Source organism: Gallinula chloropus (genome assembly GCF_964237585.1).
Source record: "Gallinula chloropus genome assembly, chromosome: 17".
NCBI classification, from domain to species: Eukaryota; Metazoa; Chordata; class Aves; order Gruiformes; family Rallidae; genus Gallinula; species Gallinula chloropus.
In genome coordinates this window covers 15,904,664-15,932,276 of record NC_140102.1, presented here as the reverse complement: position 1 = coordinate 15,932,276, position 27,613 = coordinate 15,904,664, and the positions used below count along the sequence as shown (strand labels likewise).

The window sequence follows — 27,613 nt, the reverse complement described above, 5'->3', positions numbered from 1 at the left end:
CTGAGGCAGACCCTGGGGCCAGAGTGCCCTGAGGGTTGGAATCTCCTTTGTGGTTTCCAAGTCTCCAACCTGCCTTAGCTTGGAGCAAAGGAGCACAATCCTGGCAGGGACCTGCTGAGCTGTGGGGGTCAGGGGTGGGGCTGATGCTGCAGTAAAACCAGTTTGGTTCCTTGTTCCCAGCGCATGCCAAAAAGCTTTATTCTGACCCCTGGACTTGGGTGTGGACCACCAGCCTCTTCCCAAGCAGCTTGGGGGATGCTTTGGGCCACCTACTGGTACAGTGATGGGTGAAGAAGCTGCTGGTCAGTGCCCCACTTGGATGTGCCCCATGCCCAGCAGCAGAGGCACCTCCAAAGCCTGGCTTGGTGGCAGGAGTGACCCACAGCTCTCAGTCACCTGGAGCCAGGGCTGAGCAAGTTGAAGGAGTGTGGAGGGGAGCCTGGTAAGAGCAGTGCTGGGGGTTTGGGGTGAAGGGGTTGGCATACAACTGCCAGGCAGATGCTCTGCCACGTGTTTTCCATGCTCCTCCTCCCCAGGATGCGGGAGGTGGACCTGGGCTGCGGGAAGGCTCTGCTCATCAAGGAGAGCGGCGAGTTCCACGCCGTGGGACACAAGTGTCCTCACTATGGGGCTCCACTGGTCAAAGGTCAGTCTGCCTTACACCCTAGGAGGGCACCAAAGTCCTGCCCAAACCCAGCGTGTGTCTGTCTGTGCTGCTGGGCATCGCCCCGTCGCGCTGGGGGAAGGTGTGAGCAGGGAGCTGGAACCTCCTGGCAAAGCACTTCACTGCACCTCTGGTTTGCTGGTGACCCCATCTTGCCACTCACAGTGGCTTTGAAGAACAAACCAGCACAGGCACCATTAAATGCAGTTTGGTTTGGTTCTCTGGCTGGAGCAGCTGCCCCTCACTGTCCCCAGTGTTATGGGGCTTTTCATATTGTCCTGTTTACTGGTTCCCAGCCACTGAGGAGTTAAAAATTGTCTTAAAGGGAAAAAAACACCCCACAAGAAATCACCTTTTGATTTTTTTTTTGGCCTTTCAGTCTTAAAAAATCCCTCTGTGAAACTACAGCCCCCTGTGACTAAACATCCTGTGTGTGGAGGAACAAAGAAGGGTTTGGGGATGATGGGATCCTGTCAGTATTGAAAAGAAATGTTGCTGGTGTTACTGGTGGATGTGTGAGGTTCACTGGTTTCCCATCACCTGGGCATTTCCTCAGCTCAGGCTGCAGGCATGGCCATGCCCAGAGTGTAAGTAACAGCATCATGTAGATCCAGGTGGGATGGGTGCTGGAGCATCACCCACACAGGCCTGCTGTGCCTTCATGAGTCAAGGTGCAAGCACAGGACTGGTCCAGCATGGCCAGATGGGAGCCATTTGCTCTGCCCCAGCACTGTGAGCCAGCTGGTTCAGGCAGAGAAAGCCAAAGTCTGAGGTAGAAGTCTCTGAGCAAAGGCTTGCAAGGCAGGAGCTGCTGGCAGGGCACTGCCACTGAGGGTGTTTCAGGTGGGATCCCTCAAACAGGGTCTCAGTAGCTGTGTCAGCCTCTCCCCTACACAGCTGGACTGGTCCCATGGCAAGTGAAGCAAACTCCACGTCAAGGAGCCACTGTGCTGTTGACCATCCAGGTCCACAACATCTGCCACATGTCCTGTAGGAGAGGTGACACCTCTGGGTGATGCAGCATCACAGGGAGAGCCCGGACATTGAAGCAGCTCTGCGTGGAGCAGCACAGCTCCTGCTGCTGCAGAAGCAACTGTGCTCCTTCAGGAGGTCAGCTGTGCCCAGCAATGGTGTGGAGAAGCTGAGGAGTCCACCATGAGCAGGAGGGAGACCTGGCCTCTGCCATCTCTGCTCTGGCCAGGTCACAGCAGCTTGATGGAGCTGGTCTGAGGGCAGGGATGAGGCAACCTCAGCCTTGCTCTGACATGTTTCCTGCAGGGGTTCTGTCCAAAGGAAGAGTCCGCTGTCCCTGGCATGGAGCTTGCTTCAACATCAGCACAGGTGACATAGAGGACTTCCCTGGCCTGGACAGCTTACCCAGGTTCCAGGTGAGACCTTTGTTTTTTGCAGCATCAGAGGAAATGACAGGATCACAGCATGGTTTGGGTCAGCCATGACCTTTCAAGATCACTGAGTCCAACCCCCAGCCATGCACAGGGACACCTTTCACCAGATTGTGTTGCTCAGAGCCCCATCCAACCCGGCCTTGAGCCCTGCCAGGGATCCAGGAGCAGCCAGAGCTTCTCTGGGCACCCTGTGCCAGGGCCTCCCCACCCTCACTGTAGATCATTTCTTCCCAATAAGTTGTCTGAATTTGCCCTTTTTCAACTTAAAGCTGTCACACCTTCTCCTGTCACCACAGACCCTCCTGAAAAGTCTGTCCCCATCTGGCTTCTCAGCCCCCTTACATGCTGGAAGGGGCTCAGGAAGGTCTCCCTGTAGCCTTCCTTCTCCAGGCTGAACCAGCCCAGCTCTCCCAGCCTGTCTCCAGAGCAGAGGGGCTCCAGCCTTCAGATCACCTCCACAGCCTCCTCTGGACTCGCTCCGACAGCTCTGTATCCTCCTTGTCCTGGGGACCCCTGAGCTGGACACAGCACTGCAGGGTGGTCTCCCCAGAGCAAAGCAGAGGGTCAGAATCCCCCTTTCCTAGCCCTGCTGGTCCCACTGAGGGGATGCAGCCCAGGCCATGGTTGGCTTTCTGGGCTGCCAGCCACCATTGCCAGTGCATGTCCAGCTTTTCACCCCCCAGTACCCCAAGTCCTTCTCCTCAGGGCTGCTCTCCATCACCCCAACCTGTGTTGATACTGGGGGCTGCCCCAACCCATGTGCAGGACCTTGCACTTGGCTTTGTTGAACCTCATGAGGTACACATGGTCCCACCTCTCCAGCCTGTCCAGGTCTCTCTGGATGGCACCCTGCCCCTTTAGTGTGTCAACCCCCCCACAGATCAATGTCATCACAGAATCAGAATCACAGAATCACCAGGTTGGAAGAGACCTTTGAAGATCATCCAGTCCAACCATTCCCATCCTGTGCTAAACCAGATCCCTGAGCACCTCATCTACCCTGGTTTTGAACACATCCAGGGATGGTGACTCAGCCCCCTCCCTGGGCAGCCTGTTCCAGCCCTGACAACTCTTTCAGTAAAAAATGTTTTTCTAATATCCAATCTGCCCCTGCCCTGGCACAGCTTCATGCCATTGCCCCTTGTCCCATCTCCTGTCCCCTGGCTGAAGAGACCATCACCCACCTCTCTACAACCTCCCTTCAGGTAGTTGTAGGTGGGGAGAAGGTCTCCCCTCAGCCTCCTCTTCTCCAGGCTCAACACCCCCAGCTCCCTCAGCTGCTCCTCATAGGATTTGCCCTCCAGCCCCTTCCCCATCCTGGTTGCCCTTCTCTGGACTCACTCCAGGACCTCAATGTCCTTCTTACGGTGGGGAGCCCAGAACTGGACCCAGCACTCAAGCTGTGGCCTCACCAATGCCCAGTACAGGGGCACAATCCCCTCCCCAGACCTACTGGCCACACTATTTCTGACACAAGCCAGGATGCCATTGGCCTTCTCGGCTGCCTGGGCACACTGTTGGCTCATATTCAGTCTGCAGTCACCCAACACCCCCAGGTCCTTCTCTGCCTGACAGCTCTCCAGCCAACCTCCCCCAGCCTGTAGCGCTGCAGGGGGTTGTTCTGTCCCCTGTGCATCACTCTGCACTTGGCCTTGTTAAACTTCAGTGCCAGTTTGTGTTGGGATAAGCATGGAGCAAATATTGTCTAAGAACATACTGGGGTGGCCAATGGAGAGCAGGACCTCACCAAGCTCTCCTTCCTCCCTGCAGCTCCCCATGCATCCACCCACAGGCATCAGACATGTCCCAGGAACCTGAAGGTGGGGGAACATGGTCTGAGAGGTGTCTTGAGCAGCAGTGGGGTGGGACTGAGAAACCAGACAGAAGCCTCAGATAGAAATCAAGTTTTACCCTGACCATCAGTGCCTGGTTGATAGGAGACAGGAAACATCCAGCTGCCCTGCCATGGCCAGAGCAGTGCTCACAGGAGACCTGGCAAGATCTCTGCTCTGTTAATCGCTGCATGGAGGGAATAATGACCCTCTTCACACCCAAGGCACTCACTGTCCTGCAAACTGATGCTGTTCTGTCTCCCTCAGGTGAAGATTGAGAAGGAGAAGGTGTACATCCGAGCGAGCAAGCAGGTGAGGGGCCCCTGGCATTCAAAACCTGAGGGCTCTGCTTTTGCTTTCTGCTCCATGGGTGTGGGGGGAATCATAGAATCCCAGACTGGTCTGGGTTGGGAGGGACCCCAAGGATCACAGGGCTCCAACCCCCCTGCCACAGGCAGGGACACCAACCTCCAGGCCTGGAGCTACACAAGGTTGCCCAGGGCCCCATCCAACCTGGCCTTGAACACCCCCAGGGATGGGGCACCCACCCCCTCTCTGGGCAGCCTGTTCCAGCCCCTCACCACTCTTTCTGTAAAAAACTTCCCCCTAATATCTAATCTAACCCTTCCCTCCTTCAGCTTTAGTCCATCCCCCTTGTCCTGCCATTATCTGCTCTCTTAAAAAGTCGAATCCCCTCCTGCCTATAAGCTCCCTGCAGGGACTGGGAGGCTGCAATGAGGTCCCCCCGCAGCCTTCTCTTCTCCAGGCTGAACCAGCCCAGCTCCCTCAGCCTCTCTTTGTAGGGCAGGTGCTCCAGCCCTCTGATCATCCTTGTGGCTCCTCTGACCCCTCTCCAACAGTTCCACATCCTTCTTGTACTGGGGGCCCCAGATCTGGCCACAGGACTCCAGATGGGGCCTCACGAGGGCAGAGCAGAGAGGGACAATCCCCTCCCTGTCCCTGCTGCCACCCCTCTGCTGATGGAGCCCAGGATACCATTGGCCCTACGAGCTGCAAGAGCCACTGCTGGCTCATGTCAAGCTTCTCATCCACCACAATCCCCAGGTCCTTCTCAGCAGGGCTACTCTCAAGAAGCTCTTCTCCCAGTCTGTATCTGTGTCTGGGATGTTCTCTTTGGGCTGCCTGGCAGGGGAAGCAGTGCCTGAGCAGGAGGCATGCAGGTGAGCATGCCACATGGGTGAAACAAAGCTCCATCTAGCCCAGTCCTGTCTCAAGCAACTGCCCAACGTTCAAACAGAGGCACCTGTGGGGCAGGGCAGAGGTGGTGTGTCCCCTCCCATCCTTCCTGTGCTCCCCCTCCAGCCCCCCTGCAGCTCCTGGGCACCTGAGCTGGGGTGTCCATAGATTCAGGAGGTCTTACAAGGTGTTTGTCTTCAACTTCCCTCTGTTGCCTTAAACTCAGAACAACATTTAACTTATGTTAACAAAAAAGAGACCTCTTCCAGCAGCCTTTTGGCCTCATCTGCTGGGTCTGAATGTGGCAGGGCAATGACAGGGGTCATCTGCTCCCTCTTGAGCCTCGATAGCAGCTCCGTGTGCTGGAGAGGAACCTGGTGCCTGGGCAGGAAAGGCTCTCACTCCCCAAGATGGGATGCAGAATGAAGCCTGTTCAGGCCAATGGCATCTTGCTTTCCATGAGAAAGCCTTTCTCTGATGTGTATTTGCACATGTGAATCCAGCAGCTCCAAACCAGCTGGACCCTTTGCATGGGAACTGGATCCAGAGACCTGGACTGCTCCAGCAATCCCTGTGGGATGTGATGGGGAGGGTTGAGCCTCTTCCATCTGCCAGAAGTGGATTTTGTCCCCCAGTGGCTGGCAGCAGGGAGTCTGTGCAGCACAGCTGCAGTGCCATAGGTCCTCAGACTGGATAAGTCCATCAGCTTCTTTGGATATCAGAGATATACAAGCTCTGCTCAGGTGCAGGGTAAAGCTGCTGACAGGACTTCTGCACTTCCACTTCACCTCTTGGTTGCAGAATTGCACAATTACACACCAGGCCTGCTTTTCCTATTGTTTTCCCAGCTCTGTGTACCTGGAGGAACTTGCAGGAGATGATGAATTTGTTTTTCTTTTGTACCTTGAAGGGGGGTAATGCACTGGATGGTGGGAAGGTATCTGGATGAGCCTGGGTCTGGAGTCCTCGTTGGGCACAGGGGTTCCCTTTCTATCCCAGCTGGTTTGTGACAGTGTCCCCATTCCTGCCTGGCTGCCCCTGCTAAAGCTGAGGCCAGGGGAATGACTTTTCTTCTTGCTGGCGGTGTCGTAGGCTCTGCAGACACAGAGGAGGACAAAGATGATGGCAAAGTGCATCTCCCTGAGCAGCTACAACCTGAGCAGCACCAACGTGCTGATCATCGGTGCAGGTATGGGGTGGCATGTGCTGGGGCTGCTGGCTGTGTTCCCTCCTGGGCAGGTGTACCAAGGACCTTCTGTCACCCCCTTGTGTCCCTCCTGTCAGACCAGAGGGTCTTCCTGAGCCTCTTTGTCCTGCACACTGATAGTCCAAAGGTCCCTGTGCCTCTGGTATGTGGAGCTTCACGATTCCCTGTCACAGTCCTTTGCAGTGGGTGCCCTGACCCGCTTACACCCTCCCCAGATACATCAGTGAGCCCTGATTTCCACAGCAGGTAAGTGCCAGGTCCCCTCAGGAGTTCCTGGGATGTGGATACACCTTTTCCTTTGGCAGCCTGCAGATCTCTGCCTCATCCCACTGCAGCTGCCAGCAGCTCCAGAGCTCTTACCTCAAAGTGCTTCTCTGGAGAGAGATTCTTCTGTCTTCCCAGAAAACAGAAGATCCCTGCATGGAATAGAAAGGCTGCCAAGCTGCCTTGCCTTATCTCTTGCCCCAGCTCCCTTGGTGTACTGCAATTTTTGTAGAAGTCCTGATGGAGTGAATCCCATCTACTGAATCTGCCCATTTCTGGAGTGGGTTGGCTGCTTCCACCACGTTGTGGTGCAGTGCAGGGTGGGAGGAGGACAGCAGCTCCCTGGTGTTAGACCTGGGGCTGGGAGGGACCAGCTGCTCCTGCCATACAGGTTGTTCTCACTTGGTTACAGCCCCCAGGCCATGAGACCCAGGCTGTGGACATGGGGAGCACCCTGTGACCCGCTCCTGCCACCTAAAAGGGTGAACCCAGCCTGGCTGGCTTGTCCTGTGCTGCTGGGAAGCGTTTGCCCTTCCTTGTGCCCTTGCTGTTTGCTGAAAGCAAGCCAGGGTGTGAGCCTGCTGGTCCCTGAGGGCCAGCCTGGTGTGCAGCAGGGCTGGACCATCACCAGCATCCTCAGCAAGGTCACTCCCCAGGCAGCATCACCTGTTGCTGAAGGAACTTTCTCAGGCTTGACCAGCTGGAATTTTTTAAAGACCTGGTGGATGGGGAAGGAGATTTCAGGGCTGGGGTTGTGAGGAGGAAGAGTTGGGAAGGCACCACCTGCCCAGCCCCACATTGAGGACGGGAGGTGAGGTTGCCCTGCAGCCCCTGCCTCCTGTGAGGGTCATCCTGAGGTCAGTGCAGCATCACTCCTGGCTCAGCGTGCTCCAGGCAGCATGCACAGGATGTTCCCCCTCCTGTCCCTTCTTCCACTGCCCCCCTGACTCCATCAATGGCAGCGTTTTGTCACCAGCCCAACCCATGCTGCTGCCCAGGTCCATCTCCTTTCACTGGTATGACAGAAGCTGTGGCCCTCATGACACTTGATGCTGAGTGAGGTTTCCCTAGTTGGGAAGAGACTCAGGGCTTCTCCCTTGAGCTCTCAAGTCTGAGAGGCTCAGCCATGGTGGCTCCAGGGGCACAGCACACCCTGAGGCAGCGTTTTGTTTAAAAACAAGCAAGCAAACTGAACAGAGCAAACCCTGGAAGAAACTGCATGCAGGATTCCCTGGAGTGAAGCACCCAAGCAGTGAGGAAGGGAGGCTCCCAGCCCTCCCTGTTCAGCTGGGAGTTCACCAGGAACTGCCTGGGGCTTCCCATTCAAGCCATGTCCCCAGAGGAGGGCGGTGGAGAAGGACCAGGGCTGGTGGGGATGGGTCAGGAGCAACTCGGGGTGCCCCATCCACGTGGCTGCCCCTCCTCTTCCTTCTCCCTCAGGGGCAGCAGGACTGGTCTGTGCAGAGACCTTGCGCCAGGAGGGCTTCTCAGACAGGGTTGTGATGTGCACCATGGACCGGCACCTGCCCTACGACAGACCAAAGCTCAGCAAGGTTTGTGCCACTTTAGGGGTGCCACGTTCCCTTCCTTGCCCTGTGACCCTTCCTCACCACCTCTCATTGCAGCAGCATGGTTCTCCTTCCTCATTTGTCCTTCTCTGTTTTCCCTTTGATTTTCTTTCCTGTTGGTGACTGAAAGATGAAGCACAAAAGAGGGAGTTGTTCAGACCCTGAGCCAGGAGTCTTCCAGCACAGAAACAAGGGCATTCTTCATCCTCTAGCAATAGCTGTCCTGGCCAGCTCCTTTACCTGGGTGGATCTTATTCAATTCCTGGATCAAAATCTTCAGGGCAATGAAATGGTGCACAGGAGAAAAATTGTATTGTCTACCAGGCTTTTTGTTATGGCATGGTTCTTACTGCCCAGTGATGCTCCACACAGTGATTATGATGATTATCAGTCATCATTTCAACGTGTCAACTCAATCACAGGGCAAAGATCACTTTTTCTGGCACACATCCCATTTTGCATTCCAATCCCTGGACACAGGGTGATCTTCTAATCACATTTTTTTATTACTGATTCCTGATATCAGGATGTCAGATAGCAGCTCAGGTTGGTATTTGATCTTGAAGCTCTGAGGTAACATGAGAACAGGCAGTGTGTGTATTCCCCCTTACATCAGGGATGATTATCTGTGGGGGCTTAACTCTGCTGCCAGCCCCAAGGCAAAGTGGTTTCCAGAGGAAAGCAAATGTGCATGTGGCTTCTTGAGGGTGCTCAAGCCAGTTTTGAGCTTGGACAAAGGATGTTGTGCCTGGGTTGTTCTTCTCTCCACCAGACAACCCTGCCCACAGTTGGCTTTGGAAGGTGCACAAAGCCCATGGAAGAGAAGGCAGAAGTTTGGGGAACAAGCTATGAAAAAAAAGAAGGGTTTTTTTCCCCCTCAGTCCTGCTGTGAGTGGGACTAACCCTGGCAAGAGCAGTTAGAGGAGGAGCATGTAAAGCTGCAAGCAGCAGACCCTGTGCCTCCTAAAGCTGCAGCACTACCCGTCCCCTACCTTGCCGAGCAGCTGTTACCAGTCAGGCCTGAGGTCCTGCCAGGCTGCTCCTCTCCATCCCCTTTGGACCATGATGTGCTGTAGCATCCCCATGACCACCTCCAGAGCACAGACTATGCCATGAGGACTGGCTTCAGGGCTTGGCAGGGTGACTGTCATTTCTTCCCTGCCATGTGCGAGCATCCTCACACAGACCTGGGGTGACCACACGTGCCCTGGTGAGGACAACCAGTTCTACCAGCTCGTGTTGGCAGCTGGGGCTTCTCTTGTGTCTGACCCACAGCAGCTGACTGGAAAGAAGGGCTCTTTTGTTTTGCAGTCCATGGATTCCCACCCGGAGCAGATAGCCCTGCGCCCCAAGGAGTTCTTCCGCACCTACGGCATCGAAGTCCTCACTGAAATGCAGGTGAGGAGACTCCCATGGCTGCCTGCAGGCTGCCTTCTGCACAGGCTGGCCCCTGTTGAGGAAATGTGGTGGCTGCCTCTGTTCCTGGCTCATGGGATGCCGTTGCAGAAATGGTGGGGTCCCCCCCCAGCCACCCAAATCCTGCCCCAAAGTGCAGGTTGCCTGTGGTTGTTCAAAGGGACAGGTAAAGCCCTTCCTGCCATGGGGACTGTCATTTCTTACCTGCCATGTGCAAGCACCCTCACACAGGCCTGGGCTGAGCAGACATACACTGCTGAGGACAATCAGTTCTGCCCAATACTCGTATGGGAGGTCCTCAGGGCATATTCAGGGTCTGGGCTGGCCAAGCTGTGTACAGGAGTGGAGGGGGACTCAAGCCCTGCAGACAGGTTGGCTGGGCTGGGAGCTCCAGGAATCCCTGGGTTTTCATCCCTAATGTAATTTAGGAATGATTTCAGGTTGCAGCTGTGGATGTCAAGAACAAGATAGCTGTGTTCAAGGATGGCTTTAAGATGGAATACAACAAGCTGCTGATAGCAACTGGAAACACGTAAGCTGTGGAAAAACCCAAACCTTTTAAAGATCAAGAGAAACTGTTTTCTGTGGGAATATGAGGAGCTCGTGCCTGGGGCTGAGGTGTCAAATGTGGCCATTGGATTCAGACACCAAATTTGTTGGGCAAGGGTGTTTTCAGAAAAGTCAAGGAGCACCTGTTGGGTATGTCCATGTGTATCTGTATGTCACATACCTCTGCATCTCCCTGTAAAGCTGCACTGAGTGTGTCTGCACAGCCAAAGCTGCAAAGCCTCTGGGAGTCACCCAGAAAGCAGGTAACACCCAGGCACAGGGCTGGAGGCACAGCGATGGGATGTGCTGCCTGGGGTCCTTCATGGTCAGTGTTGAGGTCCGAAGGGGGTTCACAAAACATGAACCCACTGAAGCACTCAGGGTGCCTGGGTTGCTTGGTGTCAAAGAAAGTGAGAGAAAACACAGATTTGGAAAGGGGGAGGGATTTGCCAGCACCACCCTGACGCTGTGCTGGGGGCTGGCACAAGACAGGAGGAATTCCCACCAAGTTCTTCATCACAACTCAAAGTCCCTGCCCAGGACCTGGAACACACTTTCTTTAACAAAAGCTCCCAAGATGTAACTCTCTTGAATTTGCTTTCAGACATTATTTTTGCCACCTTGCTCTGCTTTTCACCCCTGAGTAACACCCAACCCTGGCAAGAACCCGCCCGTTCCAACTCCCATCTTTCATGTTCTAACAACCTTTTAAGATCTGGAGAGGCTGGACCCATGGGCTGAGACCAATGGGATGAGGTTTAACAAGGCCAAGTGCAGAGTGATGCACATGGGACAGAACAACCCCCTGCAGTGCTACAGGCTGGGGGAGACTGGCTGGAGAGCTGTCAGGCAGAGAAGGACCTGGGGGTGTTGGGTGACTGCAGACTGAATATGAGCCAGCAGTGTGCCCAGGCAGCCAAGAAGGCCAATGGCATCCTGGCTTGTATCAAAACCAGGGTGGCCAGTAGGTCTGGGGAGGGGATTGTGCCCCTGGACTGGGCACTGGTGAGGCCACAGCTTGAGTGCTGGGTCCAGTTCTGGGCTCCTCACCATCAGAAGGACATTGAGGTCCTTGAGCAAGTGTAGAGAAGGGCAACCAGGCTGGGGAAGAGGGTGGAGGGCAAATCCTCTGAGGAGCAGCTGAGGGAGCTGGGGGTGTTCAGCCTGGAGAAGAGGAGGCTGAGGGGAGACCTTCTCCCCACCTACAACTACCTGAAGGGAGGTTGTAGAGAGGTGGGTGATGGTCTCTTCAGCCAGGGGACAGGAGATGGGACAAGGGGCAATGGCATGAAGCTGGGCCAGGGCAGGGACAGATTGGATATTGGAAAAAAATGCTTTACTGAAAGAGTTGTCAGGGCTGGAACAGGCTGCCCAGGGAGGGGCTGAGTCACCTTCCCTGGATGTGTTCAAAAAAAGGAGAGATGAGGAGCTCAGGGATCTGGTTCAGCTTAGGATGGGAATGGTTGGACTGGATGATCTTCAAAGGTCTCTTCCAACCTTGTGATTCTTGTGATCTTGTGATCTTGTGATCTTTATTGATGATGAAGGCTTAAATGTGACTCTGTTGACGTCATAATTAGGTGTTGCAGTTACCCCAGCTTAGCAGACCCCTTTGTGAGGGTTTGCCCCCAGGAGGGAAATTTTCAGGGCTAAAACCATGTCCAGCCATGGGGGAAGGCAGTCATGATGTGCCTGTGCTGCTGCTGGGGGGCAGAGCATCACCCATCATCCCTAGCACCCTCCAAGTCCTGTGTCATTTTGTTTTCAGTGGGGGATTTATTGGAATTGGCACAGTGGGAGAAATGCAGCCCCTGCACATTTTCTCATCTGGGGCAGGGATGCTGTAGAGCAGCTGAAGCAGGGACTCCCCAAGTGCCACAGAGAGCTCCAGCCCCATCAGGTGCTGCTGGCTGATGATGGGGTGTGTGGGGCTGCAGCCAAAACGCTTCCTGCACCAGCCACCTAATTGGGTTCAAAAGAGCCTTTGGTAATAATTTTAAAATCCTTATGCAACCCAGTGTCCCTGGGTGCTCCAGGGAAATGCTTTTAAGGTACCTCAATTATTTAGGATCATCTGTCCCGTTTCCAGATGTGAGGGGGCAGATATTTAAAACTAGATCATCTCCAGTAAGTGCTTGCAAGAGGACATGACTGAGCTGCCACAGCATCCATCAACATGTCCCTGGGAGCAAACAGCAGGACCTGCATCAGCAGAGGCTGGTGAAAGCTTCAGTGCCTGGCTCCAAAGTGTCTGCTGGAGGACACAGCGTTTCCTGTGTCCCATTAAGCTTCTGGAAACTTTACCATGTGCCAGTGGTTAAGGTTAAGGTTGACCTGCCCCACACTGCTCTATGTTGCCCCAGAGGGGTGCTGACCCGAGCTCCAGGGTGCACCAGTCAGTGGATGAGGTTGGGAGCAGCTGCCAAGCAGCCCCCCCTGCACCCCCGTTTCATAGAATCATAGAATCATAGAATGGTCTGGGTTGGAAGGGACCCCAAGGGTCACAGAGCTCCAACCCCCTGCCACAGGCAGGGACACCAACCTCCAGGCCTGGAGCTACACAAGGTTGCCCAGGGCCCCATCCAACCTGGCCTTGAACACCTCCAGGGACGGGGAATCCACTACCTCTCTGGGCAGCCTGTTCCAGCCCCTCGCCACTGTCTCTGGAAAAAACTTCCCCCTAATATCTAATCTAAACCTTCCCTCCTTCAGCTTTAGTCCATCCCCCTCATCCTGCCATTATCTGCTCTTTTCAAAGAGCTCTGCTCTGAGCCCACCAGCATGGGGGGGGCTTTTTTCCCCATGTTACTTCTCCAGCCCACAGAAAGGTGAAGAGCTGGAAGGTTGTGATGCTGTTGGAGTCCTGGGGAGGGGTCTGCAGGCCCTGTTGCCCCCACAGCATCAGCAGAACAGCACCTGTATTGCCCTCAGTGTGTCATTTTAGGCCCAAAGCTCTCAGCTGCAAAGGCAAGGAGGTGGAGAACGTCTTCAACATCCGCACACCTGAAGATGCCAACCGTGTCGTCAAGCTGGCCACCAGCAAGAACGTGGTTATTGTGGGAGCATCCTTCCTGGGTGAGCGCTTCTGTCCCTGCCTCAGCTGTTCAGATGGTCCCAATCCCTCACCCAGTTTGTCCCTGCCCAGTCAGAGGGAACCTCCCTCCCCAAACTGGACCTCACGGTAGTCTAAGCCATCAGTGGGATGATGAGGGCATCTCCTTGCTGAAGACATTGATTTTACTGAAGAGGATGGGCTGTTGAGCTTGCATGGGCATAGGTGTGGCTGTCCTGGTCAGAAAAGCATACAGCAAGTCCAGTACTGGTGCTCAGGTGGCTTCTAATCTGGTGCATCAAGATTTGGCTTCAGTTGGGAGGGTCTTGCTTGGCAGTGGAAGCCTTTGGGTTTATTTCTTTTACTTTTTAGCTAGGTGATGCATTGTTAAAAAGCCCAGGGAAAACCTGATCATTTCTGTGATGGTTCTTCCCTTACTTGATGTGGTTCTAGCAAAATTATTGCAGATCCTAAAGTTTTAATCAACCCTATCTACAGAAAAACTTCTGGTGTGGGGGGAGGAGAGGCAGTTGCAAACTTCAGGTCTTCAAAAAGATCTCTTTCTAAAAAGAACCAGCCTGATGGATGGAAAATGCCTTGGAGTCTTGGGGAAGGTTCCCAATCCATTACTGGCACCAAAACTGTCCCACTCTGATCAGAGGAAACAAGTAATCACAAGGGCTGTTCTCAGCCTGTGGCTCATTCTGCCTGCTGAGACAGCCCCAGATGTGAGAAGAAGGTCTCCTTCATCTCAGATCCGTTGCTCCAAGTGCTGTGTCTTCACTGTGATCAGCTCCCCCACTTTGGTTTTTGAATCCTGCATCTAAGACCATCTTGCCATCAGTGGTGAATCTCACCTGCAGTGGTGCAGCCCCATGTGTGCTGGTGGCAACCCAGATCTCCCAGCAGAGCAGCTCCAACCTCCCCAGCCAGGAACGGGCAAGGCTGCTCCTGCGTTGTGACCAGCGCTGGGGATGCAGGGCAGCACCACGGTGGAGGGGGTGGGGGGTCTTGTGGCTACTCAGACTTGCTTGTATTCCCCCAGGGATGGAAGTGGCTGCCTACCTTGCAGAGAGGGCCCACTCAGTGTCCCTGGTGGAGCTGGAGGAGGTCCCTTTCAAGAAGTCCTTTGGAGAGAGGGTTGGCCGCACCGTCATGAAGGTGACCTTGTTTTCCCATCTGGGAGGTGGTTTTGGGGATGGGGGGAGGGGGTTCTGCATGTTTCCCTGATTGCACTAATTAATTTATGACATTTATTGATTAAGCTGTGATGCCAACAGTCACTGGAAAGACAGACTAGGCTGCATCTTCCCTCTCATGGTCCACGTGTGTGTGGGGGGGGATAACACGGAGGTGATGCCGACCCCCTTTACATAGAGGGTCAAGGCGAGCGCAGAGGATGAGCAGAGCAGCTCAGGGGTAGAGGCACACCAGGGATAGGGGTGGTTCAGGGTCCTGATGCCCCTTTCTCTGCCCTATGTCCCCCCTCCAGATGTTTGAGAGCAACAGGGTGAAGTTCTACATGCAGACAGAGGTGTCGGAGCTGCGGGAGCAGGAGGGGAAGGTAGGGTGTGGGCAGGGGGGTTCCCCCAGAGGTGCCTTTCCCTTTGCTGCTGGGGTTGTGTCCCCTACTCTTCCCTACCCTCAAAAAATTCATATTCCTGGGCTTGTTCCCTGAGGAACAAACACTCACCAGCGTGGCGAGTGGGTGGTTTCATTGCTCCCATCCTGCTCTGCTGCTGCTGCCAGGCATTCCAGACCCTTTGCACGTCAGAAATGAAGTGAGCTGCCAGCTTGGCTTGCTGCTGCTATGGGGGGTGGGGGTGTGTTTGTCCCTAAAATAACCACCACGTCTCCCTGTGCAGCTGAAGGAGGTTGTGCTGAAGAGCGGAAAGGTCCTGCGCGCCGACGTGTGTGTCGTTGGTGTTGGTGAGCTGTGGGGACAGAGCCTGGTGGGGCTGGTGGGGGCTGTGCTTGGTGGAGGAGAAACTAGAGGGGACGTGGAAGTGATGGGTCACTGGGGCTGGGGGTGCTCAGGGGGGACATGCCACCCCTGCTTGGCTGTCACAGCAGTCTGTGTAGCAAAACTGAAGAAGCCATTCCTGGAACCTCCACCCCAAAACACAGCTGAAGAAGTATTTGGGGAATAGTGATGGTTTACATCTTTCCAGAAAAAAAAAAACCATCATCTCAAGTTGTTTTGTCTTTTAAAGCCTCCACAAGCTGGTGAGGCCACACCTTGAGTGCTGGGTCCAGTTCTGGGCTCCCCACCATAAAAAGGACATTGAGGTCCTGGAGTGAGTCCAGAGAAGGGCAACCAGGCTGGGGAAGGGGCTGGAGGGCAAATCCTCTGAGGAGCAGCTGAGGGAGCTGGGGGTGTTCAGCCTGGAGAAGAGGAGGCTGAGGGGAGACCTTCTCCCCACCTCCCCTGCCCTGCCAGGAGGGTGCAGAGAGGTGGGTGATGGTCTCTTCAGCCAGGGGACAGGAGATGGGACAAGGGGCAATGGGCTCAAGCTGCCCCAGGGCAGGGGCAGAGCAGATGGGAGGGGAAAGTTCTTCCCTGGCAGAGTTGTGGGGCTGTGGCACAGGCTGCCCAGGGAGGGGCTGAGTCCCCACCCCTGGGGGTGTTTAAAAAAGGGGAGATGAGGTGCTCAGGGATCTGGTTCAGCTTAGGATGGGAATGGTTGGACTTGATCTTTAAAGGTCTTTTCCAGCCTTGTGATCCTGTGAATATTTTTTCCTCTGATTTTTTTTTGGGGTGGGGGCATTTGCTGCCACTGCCATAGAAGAGGGTATTTTTCTCCACACTCAGGGGGAAAAGAACCCCTTTGTCACCCTGTAACATTTCTAAATGTTGCAGACTGGAAGAAAAGTGGAATTAGTTTAATTCTGCTTTTGTTGTTTTATCAACTGTTCTGATGTGTGAAGGCTGGAGGAGAGGAAAGGGTCAAAGAAGGCAAGAAAAAAGGTACAGACTGGTGGGGGGGAGCAGAGGAGCCTTGTCTGGAGACCTTTTAAATATATTTATTTCAAAATACCTGTATAGAGAGAAGTGGATTGAAACTTATCTTGAGGTATTCATTAGGCAACCGTGCTGGGCAGGTGGCAGCAGTGCTGATGGCTTGGAGGGTGGTAGGGACCCTGGAGTTGCAGTGGCTGGGGGCTCTGTGGGGCACCTTGCTGCCTTTCCCCTGGGGCAGACAGGCTGCCCAGGCAGGGGGGATCTGTTGGCCAGCCCCCCAGTGCTGCTAGGATGCCACACCAGCAGCACTTCCCTTCTCCTGCAGGTGCTGTCCCAGCAACAGGGTTTCTCAAGCAGAGCGGTGTCAACATCGACTCCAGGGGCTTTGTTGTGGTCAACAAGGTGAGCTTGGGGGTCAGTGTGTGCTGGGGGGGGAAACAGGAGGAGCCAAGTCTCCTCTCCCTTGAGATGAGCTTCCCAGGGGCTCCAAATTGTTGTCATGGGGCTGTTGTATCTGCCAAGATGCTGGAATGCTGGGGGCACCATGCTTGGGTGCTTGGAACCCCCCTGCAAGGTTTTGCAAAGCCCATCCTACACAAAGAGGAGCAGGAAACCACTCCAGAGCTGCCATGGTTGGTCCCTGGGAATAGGTGGACAACCCCTGTTCAGCTGGGGGACCCCCAGGCAGGATGTGGTTTGGTCTTTCTCACCTAGAGCATCCCTCTGCCAGGGGTCACTTGGTAACAGGACATGGGGACAGGTGTCCTGGAGCCCCCTTCAGAAGACTGTGGTCTGTCCACAATAAGCACAGGGGTGGGTAGCAAGGAGCTCCAGCCCCCCCCCCACACACAGAGCCCATCAGCACCACCACAGCTCCCATTGAATCACAGGTGGTGGGGAGGAAAGATAAGATCCCCTGGGATCCTTGGAAAGGTGGATCTTTCTCTGTTTCTTGCTACTGCTCCAGCAAAGCTGGGAGCTGGAGCCATGCCCCAGCATCCAGGGATCACAGAACTGTAGGGGGTTGGAAGGGACCCCAAGAGATCTTGGAGTCCAAGCCCCTGTAAGGTGCAGCCTCCACTGATGCCCACTTCTGCTTCTCCCCTGCAGATGATGCAGACCAACATCCCCGGAGTCTTCGCAGCCGGTGACGCTGTCACGTTCCCTCTGGCCTTAAGGAATAACAAGAAGGTGAACGTCCCTCACTGGCAGATGGCCCACATGCATGGTAGGTGCTCTTCAGCCCCTTCACTTTGCAGCAGCATGTTGCACATGGAGGAGAGCCTTTTCCACATCCCTGGGATATTCCCAAGCCCTCTAGGGAATGACACAGGACACTGGGCATTGGTATTAGACACTTTGAAGCATTTTTTTTCTGTCCTGTCCTTGGTTTTCCAGCTTTCCTGAAGGGCAAGATGCCCTGTTACAAACAGGCTTTCCCACACACCCTGTGCTCCCTGGCACCTGCAGTCATGGCAGGAGTTTGGTCTTCTCCTTGCCCCAGGACACTTTGGAGCTCACATCCTGTTGCTAGTTTGGGCTTGTCCCCAGCAGAGCTGCTGGCCTGGCCTGGGAGCATGCTGTGGAGATGAGACCTTTCTCCTCTTTGAACCAGCAAGCCTGGAAACCCTGGTGAGACCAGCTGCCCTCAAGCTTTCCAAGGCCACAACCTCATGTGGGAGCTCTGGGCGGGTGCCCTGGGTGAGAGGTTTTGGAACCACACATCTGAAGTCAGGCTTTAGACACAACCCTCTCTGGTCCCAGCACGACTCTGAGGCAGGAACTGCACTCCAACCATCTCTGCCTTCAGGGGGGGCCTGTTCATCTGCCCATCTGCCCTGGGAGCTCAGCCAGCTCTCAGCCCTGTCACTGCTGCCAAACTGGGGTCACAACAGGCTCACCAGCGCCTCACCAGCAAAGACCACAAGCCAGCAGGAGCTGTGCTGGTGTGTAAAAGTCACCTGGCCTCAGACAATGCCACGTTTGCCCATCTGTGCTTGCTGCCCCCCAGTCCTCCTCTTGGTGCTCTGGGGCTGGAGGTGGGGGTGCTGTGCTGCGACCTGAGCGCAGCCCGTGGGACTTGTCCTGTCGTGGAGCTCCCTTGCTCAAGCTGCTGCTGCTGCTTCTTCTCTCCCAGGCCGTGTAGCTGCCCTGAACATGCTGGCCCATGGCATGGAGATCAGCACAGTCCCCTATCTCTGGACCGCCATGTTCGGGAAGAGCATCCGATACGCGGGTAAGGGGCTCCCCAGGGCTGCCCCAGGCCTTCTGCTGCCAGACCCCTCCTGGGCTGGACCCTGCGTGCCAAACTCTGCCTCGGGTCTGCTTCCCTTCCTGGCTCCCCAGGGGCTGGGTGTGTCCCCTGGCTGTGGGGCTGTGAGGGGGGGCCCTGCATGGACACTCTCCCTGAACTTGGCTTTGCTGAACACGAAGGGATGGGTTTGGTGCCTTGATCTCCAGGTGCTGGTCTGGCCAAGGCGGCAGGATGCTCTTCCTGTATCATAGAATCATAGAATCCCACCCTGGGCTGGGTTGGGAGGGACCCCAAGGATCACAGAGCTCCAACCCCCTGCCACAGGCAGGGACACCAACCTCCAGGCCTGGAGCTACACAAGGTTGCCCAGGGCCCCATCCAACCTGGCCTTGAGCACCCCCAGGGATGGGGCACCCACCCCCTCTCTGGGCAGCCTGTAGCTCTGGATTGAAACACTCTGTCTTAAGAAATCCAGGGGAGCTGCTGCTGAATCCACTCCTCTGCTTTCCAGGCCACGGGGAAGGGTTCGATGATGTTGTCATTCAGGGAGATTTAGATGAACTGAAGTTCGTGGCATTTTACACCAAGTAAGTGTCTCTCTTCTCTGTGTTCCTGTCTAAGCTTGTCCTGCTGGGCTGGGAAATGTTGTTGCCAGTGTTTCTGTCAGTCAGGTTTGTTCCTCTTTGGCCGCTGAGCTTGCAGGACAGGAGTAAAAGGCCTTGGAGAAACCATGTGCTAAGCACAAAGCAAGTTAAACTGGCCTTTGGACCTAAGGACCCTGCCAGATGTGAGCACTTGGTTCAGATAACACCTGAGAGCAGATAATGGCTTCTTTTAATTTGTTGCTGGCAATCCCCATCAAAACCTTCCTTCCCATTGGCATCACTGTGTTAATGATTTCTGCCCAGGGCTGGACTGAGAGCTCAGGCATCCCTGTTTCTGCTTCTGGGTTGACAAATGGAGCTCAAACCCCTCTCCTGTCTATTAACAAGCTGTGAAGGGTTCAGGAGCTCTCATTAGACCTGTCCCCAGGCTGGCAGCCTATCTGGGAATACTTTCCTGAGAGGCATTGGCAGCCAGAATGTGCTGCCTCTGCTGTTCTGGACCCACGCTGACTGGTGAGACTGGGCAGGGTGCACTTAGCCCCAGAGTACCTGCTGCTGGCTGCTCTTCTGTCACCTGTGTCCCATCCCAGCCTGAAGCCGATGGCCACAGAGCAGCCTCCTGCCTGGAGACAGGGGATTTCTTCAAGTGCTTCCTGATTTTAAGGATGGGAAGAGGGAAACCAGTGAGGTGAAGGTCTGCCTGGCTCAGCAATTGAACTTCTCTGGCAAGGATCAGGAGGGAGCCCAGGCAGGATCCAGCTCCTGCTCTCCATGTGATCTCACTGGGGTTCACTGCCCCATGTCCCTCAGGGCCTCCCCTCTACATCCTCCCTCCCTGAGGGCAGCTGCTTGCCCCCATCACTCTGGGATGGGATGGAGCCTGCTCATTGGATGTGTCTGTCAGGCTCAGGGAGGCACAGGACTCGTTTTGTCAGCCAGTGGCATGAGCTGGGTCCCTGACTCTCATCCCCCTTCTCCTGGTGCACCTCAGATAGGAACCTGCTGCAGGTGATGGGGCCTCCAGCTGTGGGGCCCTTTGTGCATGGACACCCCACTGGGCTCACTGGCACCTTGGCCAAGCCACAGCTGTGCCAGGGAGAGCTGCTCTGAGGGGATGTTCCCCCTCCACAGCCACACACCATCGCTCCACAGGCTCCTGGTGCCTGGAGGGGCATGTCAGTCACTTAAAACATCACATTTTAAAACTCCCCATTTGCCCAGCGAGTGGGAGCAGGGGAAGCCAGAGCCCCATTTCCAGCAGCTTTGCTGAGCTGGGTGTCCTTGTGATGCTGTTGCCCCTGCAGAGCTGCTCTGCAGCTGCTGCTTTGCCATACGCTGCAGCTTTCAGCGTGTCACCTCCTGTGCAGCCTTCCCTCCTCCTCCTCCTCCTCCTCCTCCTCCTCCTCCTCCTCCTCCTCCTCCTCCTCCTCCTCTCCACACCAGAGTGTGTAGCCCCCATCTACCAACCCTCCTCAGAAAGGGAATGTCAGGCTGCTTCAATGAAGCATCTGTCAAAGCCCTTCACAAGGACAGCCCAGAGCAAGGGGCATCATCTCTGCTCTGTGCTGCAGCCCCCTGCCCGCTGTGCCACCAGTGTGCCCAGTGTGCCACCAGTGTGCCCGCTGTGCCACCAGTGTGCCCAGTGTGCCACCAGTGGCTGTGGGGATGCCCAGGCAGACCTGCTGGCAGGCAGCAAAGCTGGGCTGGGTGAGCATCAGCTCCTCAGGGAGCAGGGAGCAGGGGTCTGCTGCTGAGCACTGTGTTGTTCTGCCACCCATCCCAGAGATGGCTCGTGGGTACTGGGATGGCACCAGAGGTGGGGAGGCCAGGTGGCTGCTCTGTTCCTGGCTTGCTCTCCTTTATTTGCAGTGAGCTTATTCAGGAATCAGACCCCTTTGAAACAGATAGTTCTGCTGTGATGGAGCTACCCCCTGGCTTTGTGGGACAGCAAGGAGAGAACTTCAACTCCCCTGGCCCCACAGAGGTGCAACTTCCTCTGAAGTGTGGCTCCTGCTGTCCAGGGAGCCAGGCACAGGTCATCCCCTCACCTGATGCTCTCTGCTCTGTTGGTCACAGAGGTCTTTGGTAGTGGATTGATGAGCAGCTCTTGATTTGTTGGGTGCTTCTACTCTTCAACTTGGTCAACTGGTGTTCAGCATCCTACCCACACACCTTCCCTGATCTTCACACTGTCTATTCAGTTATCCATCGATGAGTCACCTCCTGGCTTCAGTCTCAGATTTATACCCAAGCTGACCTTGGCAACCCTCCAAGCAGAAGAGCCCTTCTTGTTTGCCTCGTGACCTTCACCCAAAACTCCTCCTGTGTTTGTACATCCTCTTCCTTGACACTCTGTTTGTTTCCCCTTCAGCCTTTGAGGTTGCCTTGTGCTGCCATCACCTGCTGGGTGACAGTCAGCTGGGCATCCCTCATACACAGGGCTCTCATCCCTGGGGCTAGTGGGAGCCTAGCCTTGGGCACCCCATCTGTCCCAGCCCTTTGGGAGGAGGTGGCCACTCTTAGAGCTCAAGGAGAGAGTGTGGAGCAGCACAACCAAGTGTCCCACAGGGACACCTGCTTCTCCCCTCCCTCAGTACAGGGCAGCAGTCACTGGGATCCTTGCTGATGTCTGGATTTTTATCCACCCTTGCTGGTGTTTTCCCCCAGATGCTGGGACTCCCAGAGCTCTGTGTGTCCCCTGGGCACCACAGTGATGCTCACTCACCATGCCAGCATGTGAGCATCAGTGAGACCAGTGTGGTGCCAGCCCTGAGCCCTCTCCTGCCCCTGTCCCTCCACCAAGCACAGTCCTCATGGTGCTCGTGCCTGGGGACAGGTCCTGACCCTGGAGTGGGTGTTTCTTTTTGCTTCCTGCTTCTCTCCAGCATGTTGCTTTTGGGGTGATGGAGCTGTGGCCACCTGAGGCTGCCCTAACCTGCTCTGCTCTGCCTGGCCCTAGGAGTGACGAGGTGGTGGCTGTGGCCAGCATGAACTACGACCCTATTGTGTCCAAGGTGGCCGAGGTCCTGGCTGCTGGCAGGACCATCCGAAAGCGTGATGTGGAGTAAGTAGATGCACAGTGGGAACCAGCAGTGCCAGGGCAGGGGCTGAGCACAGCCATGGGGTGCACAGCCATGGGGTGCAGGGCAGAGGCTGAGCACAGCCATGGGGTGCTGTGCAGGGGCTGAGCACAGCCATGGGGTGCAGGGCAGGGGCTGAACACAGCCATGGGGTGCACAGCCATGGGGTGCAAGGCAGGCTGAGCACAGCCATGGGGTGCAGGGCAGGGGCTGAACACAGCCATGGGGTGCAGGGCAGGCTGAGCACGGCCAGGGGGTACAGGGCAGAGGCTGAGCACAGCCATGGGGTGCAGGGCAGGGGTCAAGCACGGCTGTGGGGTGCAGGGCAGGCTGAGCACAGCCATGGGGTGCAGGGCAGGCTGGGCACAGCCATGGGGTGCAGGGCAGGCTGAGCATGGCCATGGGGTGCAGGGCAGGGGCTGAGCACAGCCATGGGGTGCAGGGCAGGCTGAGCACAGCCATGGGGTGCAGGGCAGGGCTGAGCACAGCCATGGGGTGCACAGCCATGGGGTGCAGGGCAGGGGCTGAGCAAAGCCATGGGGTGCAAGGCAGGCTGAGCACAGCCATGGGGTGCAGAGCAGGAGTCAAGCACGGCTGTGGGGTACAGGGCAGGCTGAGCACAGCTGTGGGGTGCAGGGCAGGGGCTGAGCACGGCCATGGCGTGCAGGGCAGGCTGAGCACAGCCATGGGGTGCAGGGTAAGGGCCCAGCATAGCCATGGGGTGCAGGGCAGGGGTTAAGCACAGCCATGGGGTGCAGGGCAGGGGCTGAGCACAGCCATGGGGTGCAGGGCAGGCTGAGCACAGCCATGGGGTGCAGGGCAGGGGCTGAGCACAGCCATGGGGTGCAGAGCAGGAGTCAAGCACGGCTGTGGGGTACAGGGCAGGCTGAGCACAGCCATGGGGTGCAGGGCAGGGGCTAAGCACAGCCATGGGGTGCAGGGCAGGCTGAGCACAGCCATGGGGTGCAGGGCAGGGGCTGAGCACAGCTGTGGGGTGCAGGGCAGGGGCTGAGCACAGCCATGGGGTGCAGGGCAGGGCTGAGCACCCTGAGGCAGCACCCCAATGGGCACCACATGGCATTGTCCCATGGCTCCCCCCTCCCTACCCTTCATCTCCTGTCCTGCTCACTCCATCAGCCCAAAGCTGCCTCCCAGCTGCCTCCCAGGCTGGCATCCTGCAGACAGCAGGGGCTTGTCTCAGACACCAGGCTCCACATCCCTGCACAGACTCCAGAGGAGTGGTGCTTCCTGCCACGGGGTGCTAGCAGCACCCCATCAGTTGAGGGGCTGGGTGTGCTGCCTGTGCACAACCCCCTGGGAGAGCAAAGCCTGCAGAGCTGCCTGTGCCACGACAGTGGCCCGTGGTGGCTCAGCCTCTGTGGTGTAGCTCACAGGCACAGTGTGTTCTTCTCCCTTTGGTTGAAGTTCAAGGCTTTGCACAGAGAAGAGCGTGGTGCTGGCACACAGAGCAGGGCTGCTGTGCTGGAAGGCAAGCGCCAGGGAGGTGCTAACAGCTGGAAAGGAGCCTTTGGAGTGGGAATTAGAAGGGGAATGTGGGTCCCTGGGGTGTTTCCACCTCTGGAATAAAAGCAGACTTTGCCAAAAGCTGGGGGAGAGCAGCACTCCCAGGCTGTGGGCAGCCCTGAGCCAGCTCAGACACCCTGGGCACCCCTGGAATGGGTACCACCATCTCCACTGGATGCTGGCTGCCCACGTTGCAGCGGGGAGGGAGGTGGCATCTCCTGGCAGCCCAGTGGCTACTGGCCCCCATGGTGGGGCTCAGTGTGCCTGGGGGAAGCCAGACTGCTCAACCCTGACTGTTTCTTCTCTCCTCTCTCTCTGTCTCCTGCTGCTTTCACAACTCGTAGGCTGTTTGTCCGTCACGGCAAGTATGTCCCATTCGGGGTCCTGGGTGTGCTGGGTAGGAAGGGCTGGCAAGAGGGACACCCACAGCCCTAATTCCTGTGTGGGGGTCATGGCTGCATGCTTGTTTTGCCAGCACAGTGCCACTGGGCTGGGGCTGACAGCAGCTGTGCTGGGGACAGGCAGGCATGGCTGGTGGTGCCCAGACCTGCTGGGTAGGAGCTGTTGGGCTGGGGGGGTTCTGTGACTCCCCAGCTGAATGCCAGAAGGCCTTTGGTTTAAGTTAAAAACACCCTGTGGGAACACCCATTTTGATTGGGATTGGTACATCTGCATGTGAGGTTCTGGACAGTTTCAGTGACATGTGAGTGAGGGTGGAGGAAGGATGCTCCCACCCTGCCCAGGTGGCTGTGGCTCTGTGCACAGGTTCTGGGATGGGCAGTGACCAGCAGGCACCCTGCACACACCTATGTGCCCGTGCTGGGAAACACCTCACAGCACTGCTGGGCTTTCCCTCTTGTTTTTTCCAGAACTGGAGATATGTCTTGGCTAACTGGGAAAGGCTCCTAACCCCATGGGTGCCCTGCTGGTGCCATGCTGGCTGTGTGGAGACAGGATGGCAGCTCCATGGATAAGTGGGAACACTGTGGCTGAGTCATCTCCCTTTGAGACAGATGAATCCAGCACCTGGCCCTTCACACTGCCCTTCCTGCAGCCTGCCAGTGGCTCCTCTGGCCTGTGCTGCTGCAGTTCCCTTGGGAGCCTGGGAAAGCAGTCCTCAAGAGAGTGGGGTCAGGCACGGGCACTGTCTGGCTGTGGACACTGGGGGATCCCCAGGCTGCCCCAAGCTCATCCTTCACCCCCTGAAACAGCACGAGTGCCCTTCAGGCCAAGAGCCCTTCATGTTGCCCCTTTCCAAACCCTCTTCACTCTCTGCAGACCTTGGTTGCACATCCCCATGGAGCCTGACACCCTCTGCAGCACTTGCCAAGGCCTCCCTGTGCCCTCAGCCCTGGGAGCACTGAGGGGGGGGACACAGAGAAATGGTGTCACACCAGGTGGGCTCTGACAGCCCCTGTGTTTTGCCTTGTCCCTTCTCCAGGTGGCTCATCAACCCCCCAGCAGAGACAGGTCCTTGCCCAAGCCAAGGGCTCTGCAGCTCACTGGTCCCTGTCCCAGCATCCACAGCATCTCCCCACCCCAGAGCAGACAAGGGGCTGACGTGATGCTCCCCATCCCTTGGGGACTGGTTTGGGCTTGGGCACTGGCAACTCTTGGTCAGTCCCCAGGTGCAGAGCAGGGGCTCCCTGGAGAGGTGTGACAGGCAGACTGCAGCCCCCCATCCTTCCAGCATCTCTCCCCTTAGTGACTGGTGCAGGATTAGTGCTGATGCTGTGTTGTTCCTCAAAGGAAAGCAGCGCTGTGGCTGCCCTCCAGCCTCTGCCACCTAGTGACAAGGCTGCATTTCTTAGCTTGGCTTTCCCTGCCAGGGCTCTGCTGTCGTGTTTTCTGCCCCATGCTGGAAGAAGAACTGTTTCCCCAGCTCAGGAGCAGACCTGGTCAGCCCCCAGCACTGTGCCCACCAGCCCAGGAGAGCTGGGGGGGGGTGAGAACCCCCCCCCCCTTGGAGAGCACCAGTGCTTTGGCCTCAGGAGGTTTCTTCCCCAGCAGTCCACATTCTACCCTGAGCCCAAAGCAAGAGGATTCACATTTTTAATTTGATGAATAAAGCAGTTCTTGGGGTCTGGCTCATCTCTGGTTCTTTCCAAGGCCTTGGGGCACTGCTGCAGGTCAGGTGGGTGGTAGGGGCACCCCTTCTCTGGAGGCTTCTCTCATCTCCAGCTCACCTAATTCCCAGAATTCCTGATCTTTACTGGGTGGAAATGTCACCAGTTGGTCTCTCCTGGTTTCAGGGGGTGGTTTTTCTCAGGTGATAAGCCCAGAGGGGATGGCAGGCAGGACCTGTGTGTCCAGCAAGGAACAGTCTCCAATTCTTCAACCACTGTACAGCTGCACGATCCACAGAGGGATGGGGACTGACCAGGGGTGTCCCAAAGGACAGATGTTGATGTCCCCAGAGGTTGATGTGAGTGAGGGCTTCTTCCAAGGGCACACAGGTGGCTGGGCTGCTCAGTGCTGGTGCTCTGAGTAGGGGTCTTGCAGAGGGGTCGTGCCTGCTGCTGGGTGGAGGCAGCTGCCCAGCTCTGCACCCTGTGTCTCACCAGTGGGATCACTGGCCTCTGCTTTGGCAGCTTTGGCAGCTTCCAGTGAGGATACCTGGGCACACTGGGACACCAACCACATGCTGGGACCCCCAGAGCTCCCTGTTTTCTACCCTGGGCTCACCAGCACCTCTCCCATGCCAGGTGAGACCAGCACCAACCGTGCCCCACATGCTCCCCCAGCACAGGTTGGCAGAGCTTTGACAAGTCTTCCTGAAGGCTTGTTGCCCTCTGCAGTCCTGACCAGGCTCAGGACACTGCTCCAGCTCCCTCAGCTCTGCTGGGGCCTCATCCAGAGCTGCACGAGCCACGCACAACAGGCATCACCCCCACGTTCAGGGGCTGTGGAAGGAACCTCTGCCTCAGCTGCAGTGGAGGGATCAAGTCCCCTTCTTTACAGAGGAGCCGTTTCAGCTGGGGCTGGAGAAACCCTGTCCCCTCCCTGGCTGTCCTCAGGATGTGTGGCAGGTCACAGCCAGGGCTGTGGCACCACTGGGCACTGGGACACTGACTCCTACACACGGGCGTGGGGCGACATCGGACCCGGGACCCCTTTGGCTGGTGCTTTGGCAACGCTTACCAGGGGTGAGCGTGTCCAGGAGCTGGGCAAGGTGGGACTGTCCCCTCTGCCCATCTCTCCAGGAGCATCTTGCAACCTCCCATGGCCTGCTCAGGCCCCACCTGGAGTGTTGTGTCCAGTTCTGGGCTCCCTGGGATCAAACAGCCAGGGATCTCCTGGAGAGAGTCCAGAGGAGGGACAGAGATGCTGAAGGGCCTGGAGCATCTCCCCTGGGAGGAAAGGCTGAGGGAGCTGGGGCTGTTCAGCCTGGAGAGAAGAAGACTAAGGGGGGATCTTATTAATGTTTATCAATATATGAAGGATGGGCTGCAGGGGAAAATGGGCAGCCCCTTTTCAGTGTCTGTGGGGACAGGACAAGGGGTGATGGGCTCAAGTTGGAGCACAGGGAGTTCCACACCAACATGGGGAAGAACTTTTCCCCAGTGAGGGTGCCAGAGCCCTGGGACAGGCTGCTCAGGGGGTGTGGAGTCTCCTTCTCTGGAGAGATTCCAGCCCCATCTGGACACCAACCTGTGTGCCCTGTCCCAGGGACCCTGCTTTGGCAGGGGGTTGGACCCCATGAGCTCTCCAGGTCCCTTCCAACCCCTGGGATTCTGTGACTCTATGATAATGATGTTGATCCAAGCAGGCTGGGGGCTGCCCCAGAGCAGAGCTCTGCCCAGGGGGTGCACAGGCTGGGGACACCACCATGCTGATGGGTGCCACCCCCTGCAGAGGTGGGATGCTCCATGTCCCTGCGCCAGTCGCCCATTCCCACCCCCTCCTCCCACTCCAGCAGCCCTGGCCAATGGCTGGGGTGCCCCACGCGTCAGCCCAAGCTCTCATCCTCTTAATCCACCCAGTTCCCTCTGGGTTAATCCTGGCTGAGCTGTGCTGGGGGCTGGCTGGGGCC

At 56.6% G+C, this 27,613-nt stretch overlaps 1 protein-coding gene across 2 annotated transcripts in view; it reads left to right on the top strand.

Moving 5' to 3' along the window:
• Positions 1-24,489, top strand: part of LOC311198263 (apoptosis-inducing factor 3-like) — a gene marked incomplete at both ends in the record, with an annotated part of 33,862 nt that extends 9,373 nt beyond the window's left edge. The window contains 18 exons of one of the 2 annotated variants that reach the window (XM_084272171.1): positions 537-646; positions 1,943-2,052; positions 4,170-4,214; positions 6,192-6,288; positions 8,011-8,123; positions 9,450-9,536; positions 9,995-10,086; positions 13,048-13,178; positions 14,201-14,316; positions 14,648-14,719; positions 15,021-15,084; positions 16,443-16,519; positions 17,228-17,345; positions 18,255-18,353; positions 18,883-18,958; positions 21,936-22,040; positions 23,925-23,945; positions 24,450-24,489. In XM_084272171.1, coding sequence (XP_084128297.1) covers positions 537-646; positions 1,943-2,052; positions 4,170-4,214; positions 6,192-6,288; positions 8,011-8,123; positions 9,450-9,536; positions 9,995-10,086; positions 13,048-13,178; positions 14,201-14,316; positions 14,648-14,719; positions 15,021-15,084; positions 16,443-16,519; positions 17,228-17,345; positions 18,255-18,353; positions 18,883-18,958; positions 21,936-22,040; positions 23,925-23,945; positions 24,450-24,489 — 1,573 coding nt within the window. The remainder of the gene's footprint in view (positions 1-536; positions 647-1,942; positions 2,053-4,169; positions 4,215-6,191; positions 6,289-8,010; positions 8,124-9,449; positions 9,537-9,994; positions 10,087-13,047; positions 13,179-14,200; positions 14,317-14,647; positions 14,720-15,020; positions 15,085-16,442; positions 16,520-17,227; positions 17,346-18,254; positions 18,354-18,882; positions 18,959-21,935; positions 22,041-23,924; positions 23,946-24,449) is intronic. The other variant, XM_084272172.1, reaches the window with a different exon arrangement.
• Positions 24,490-27,613: the final 3,124 nt, after the last annotated feature.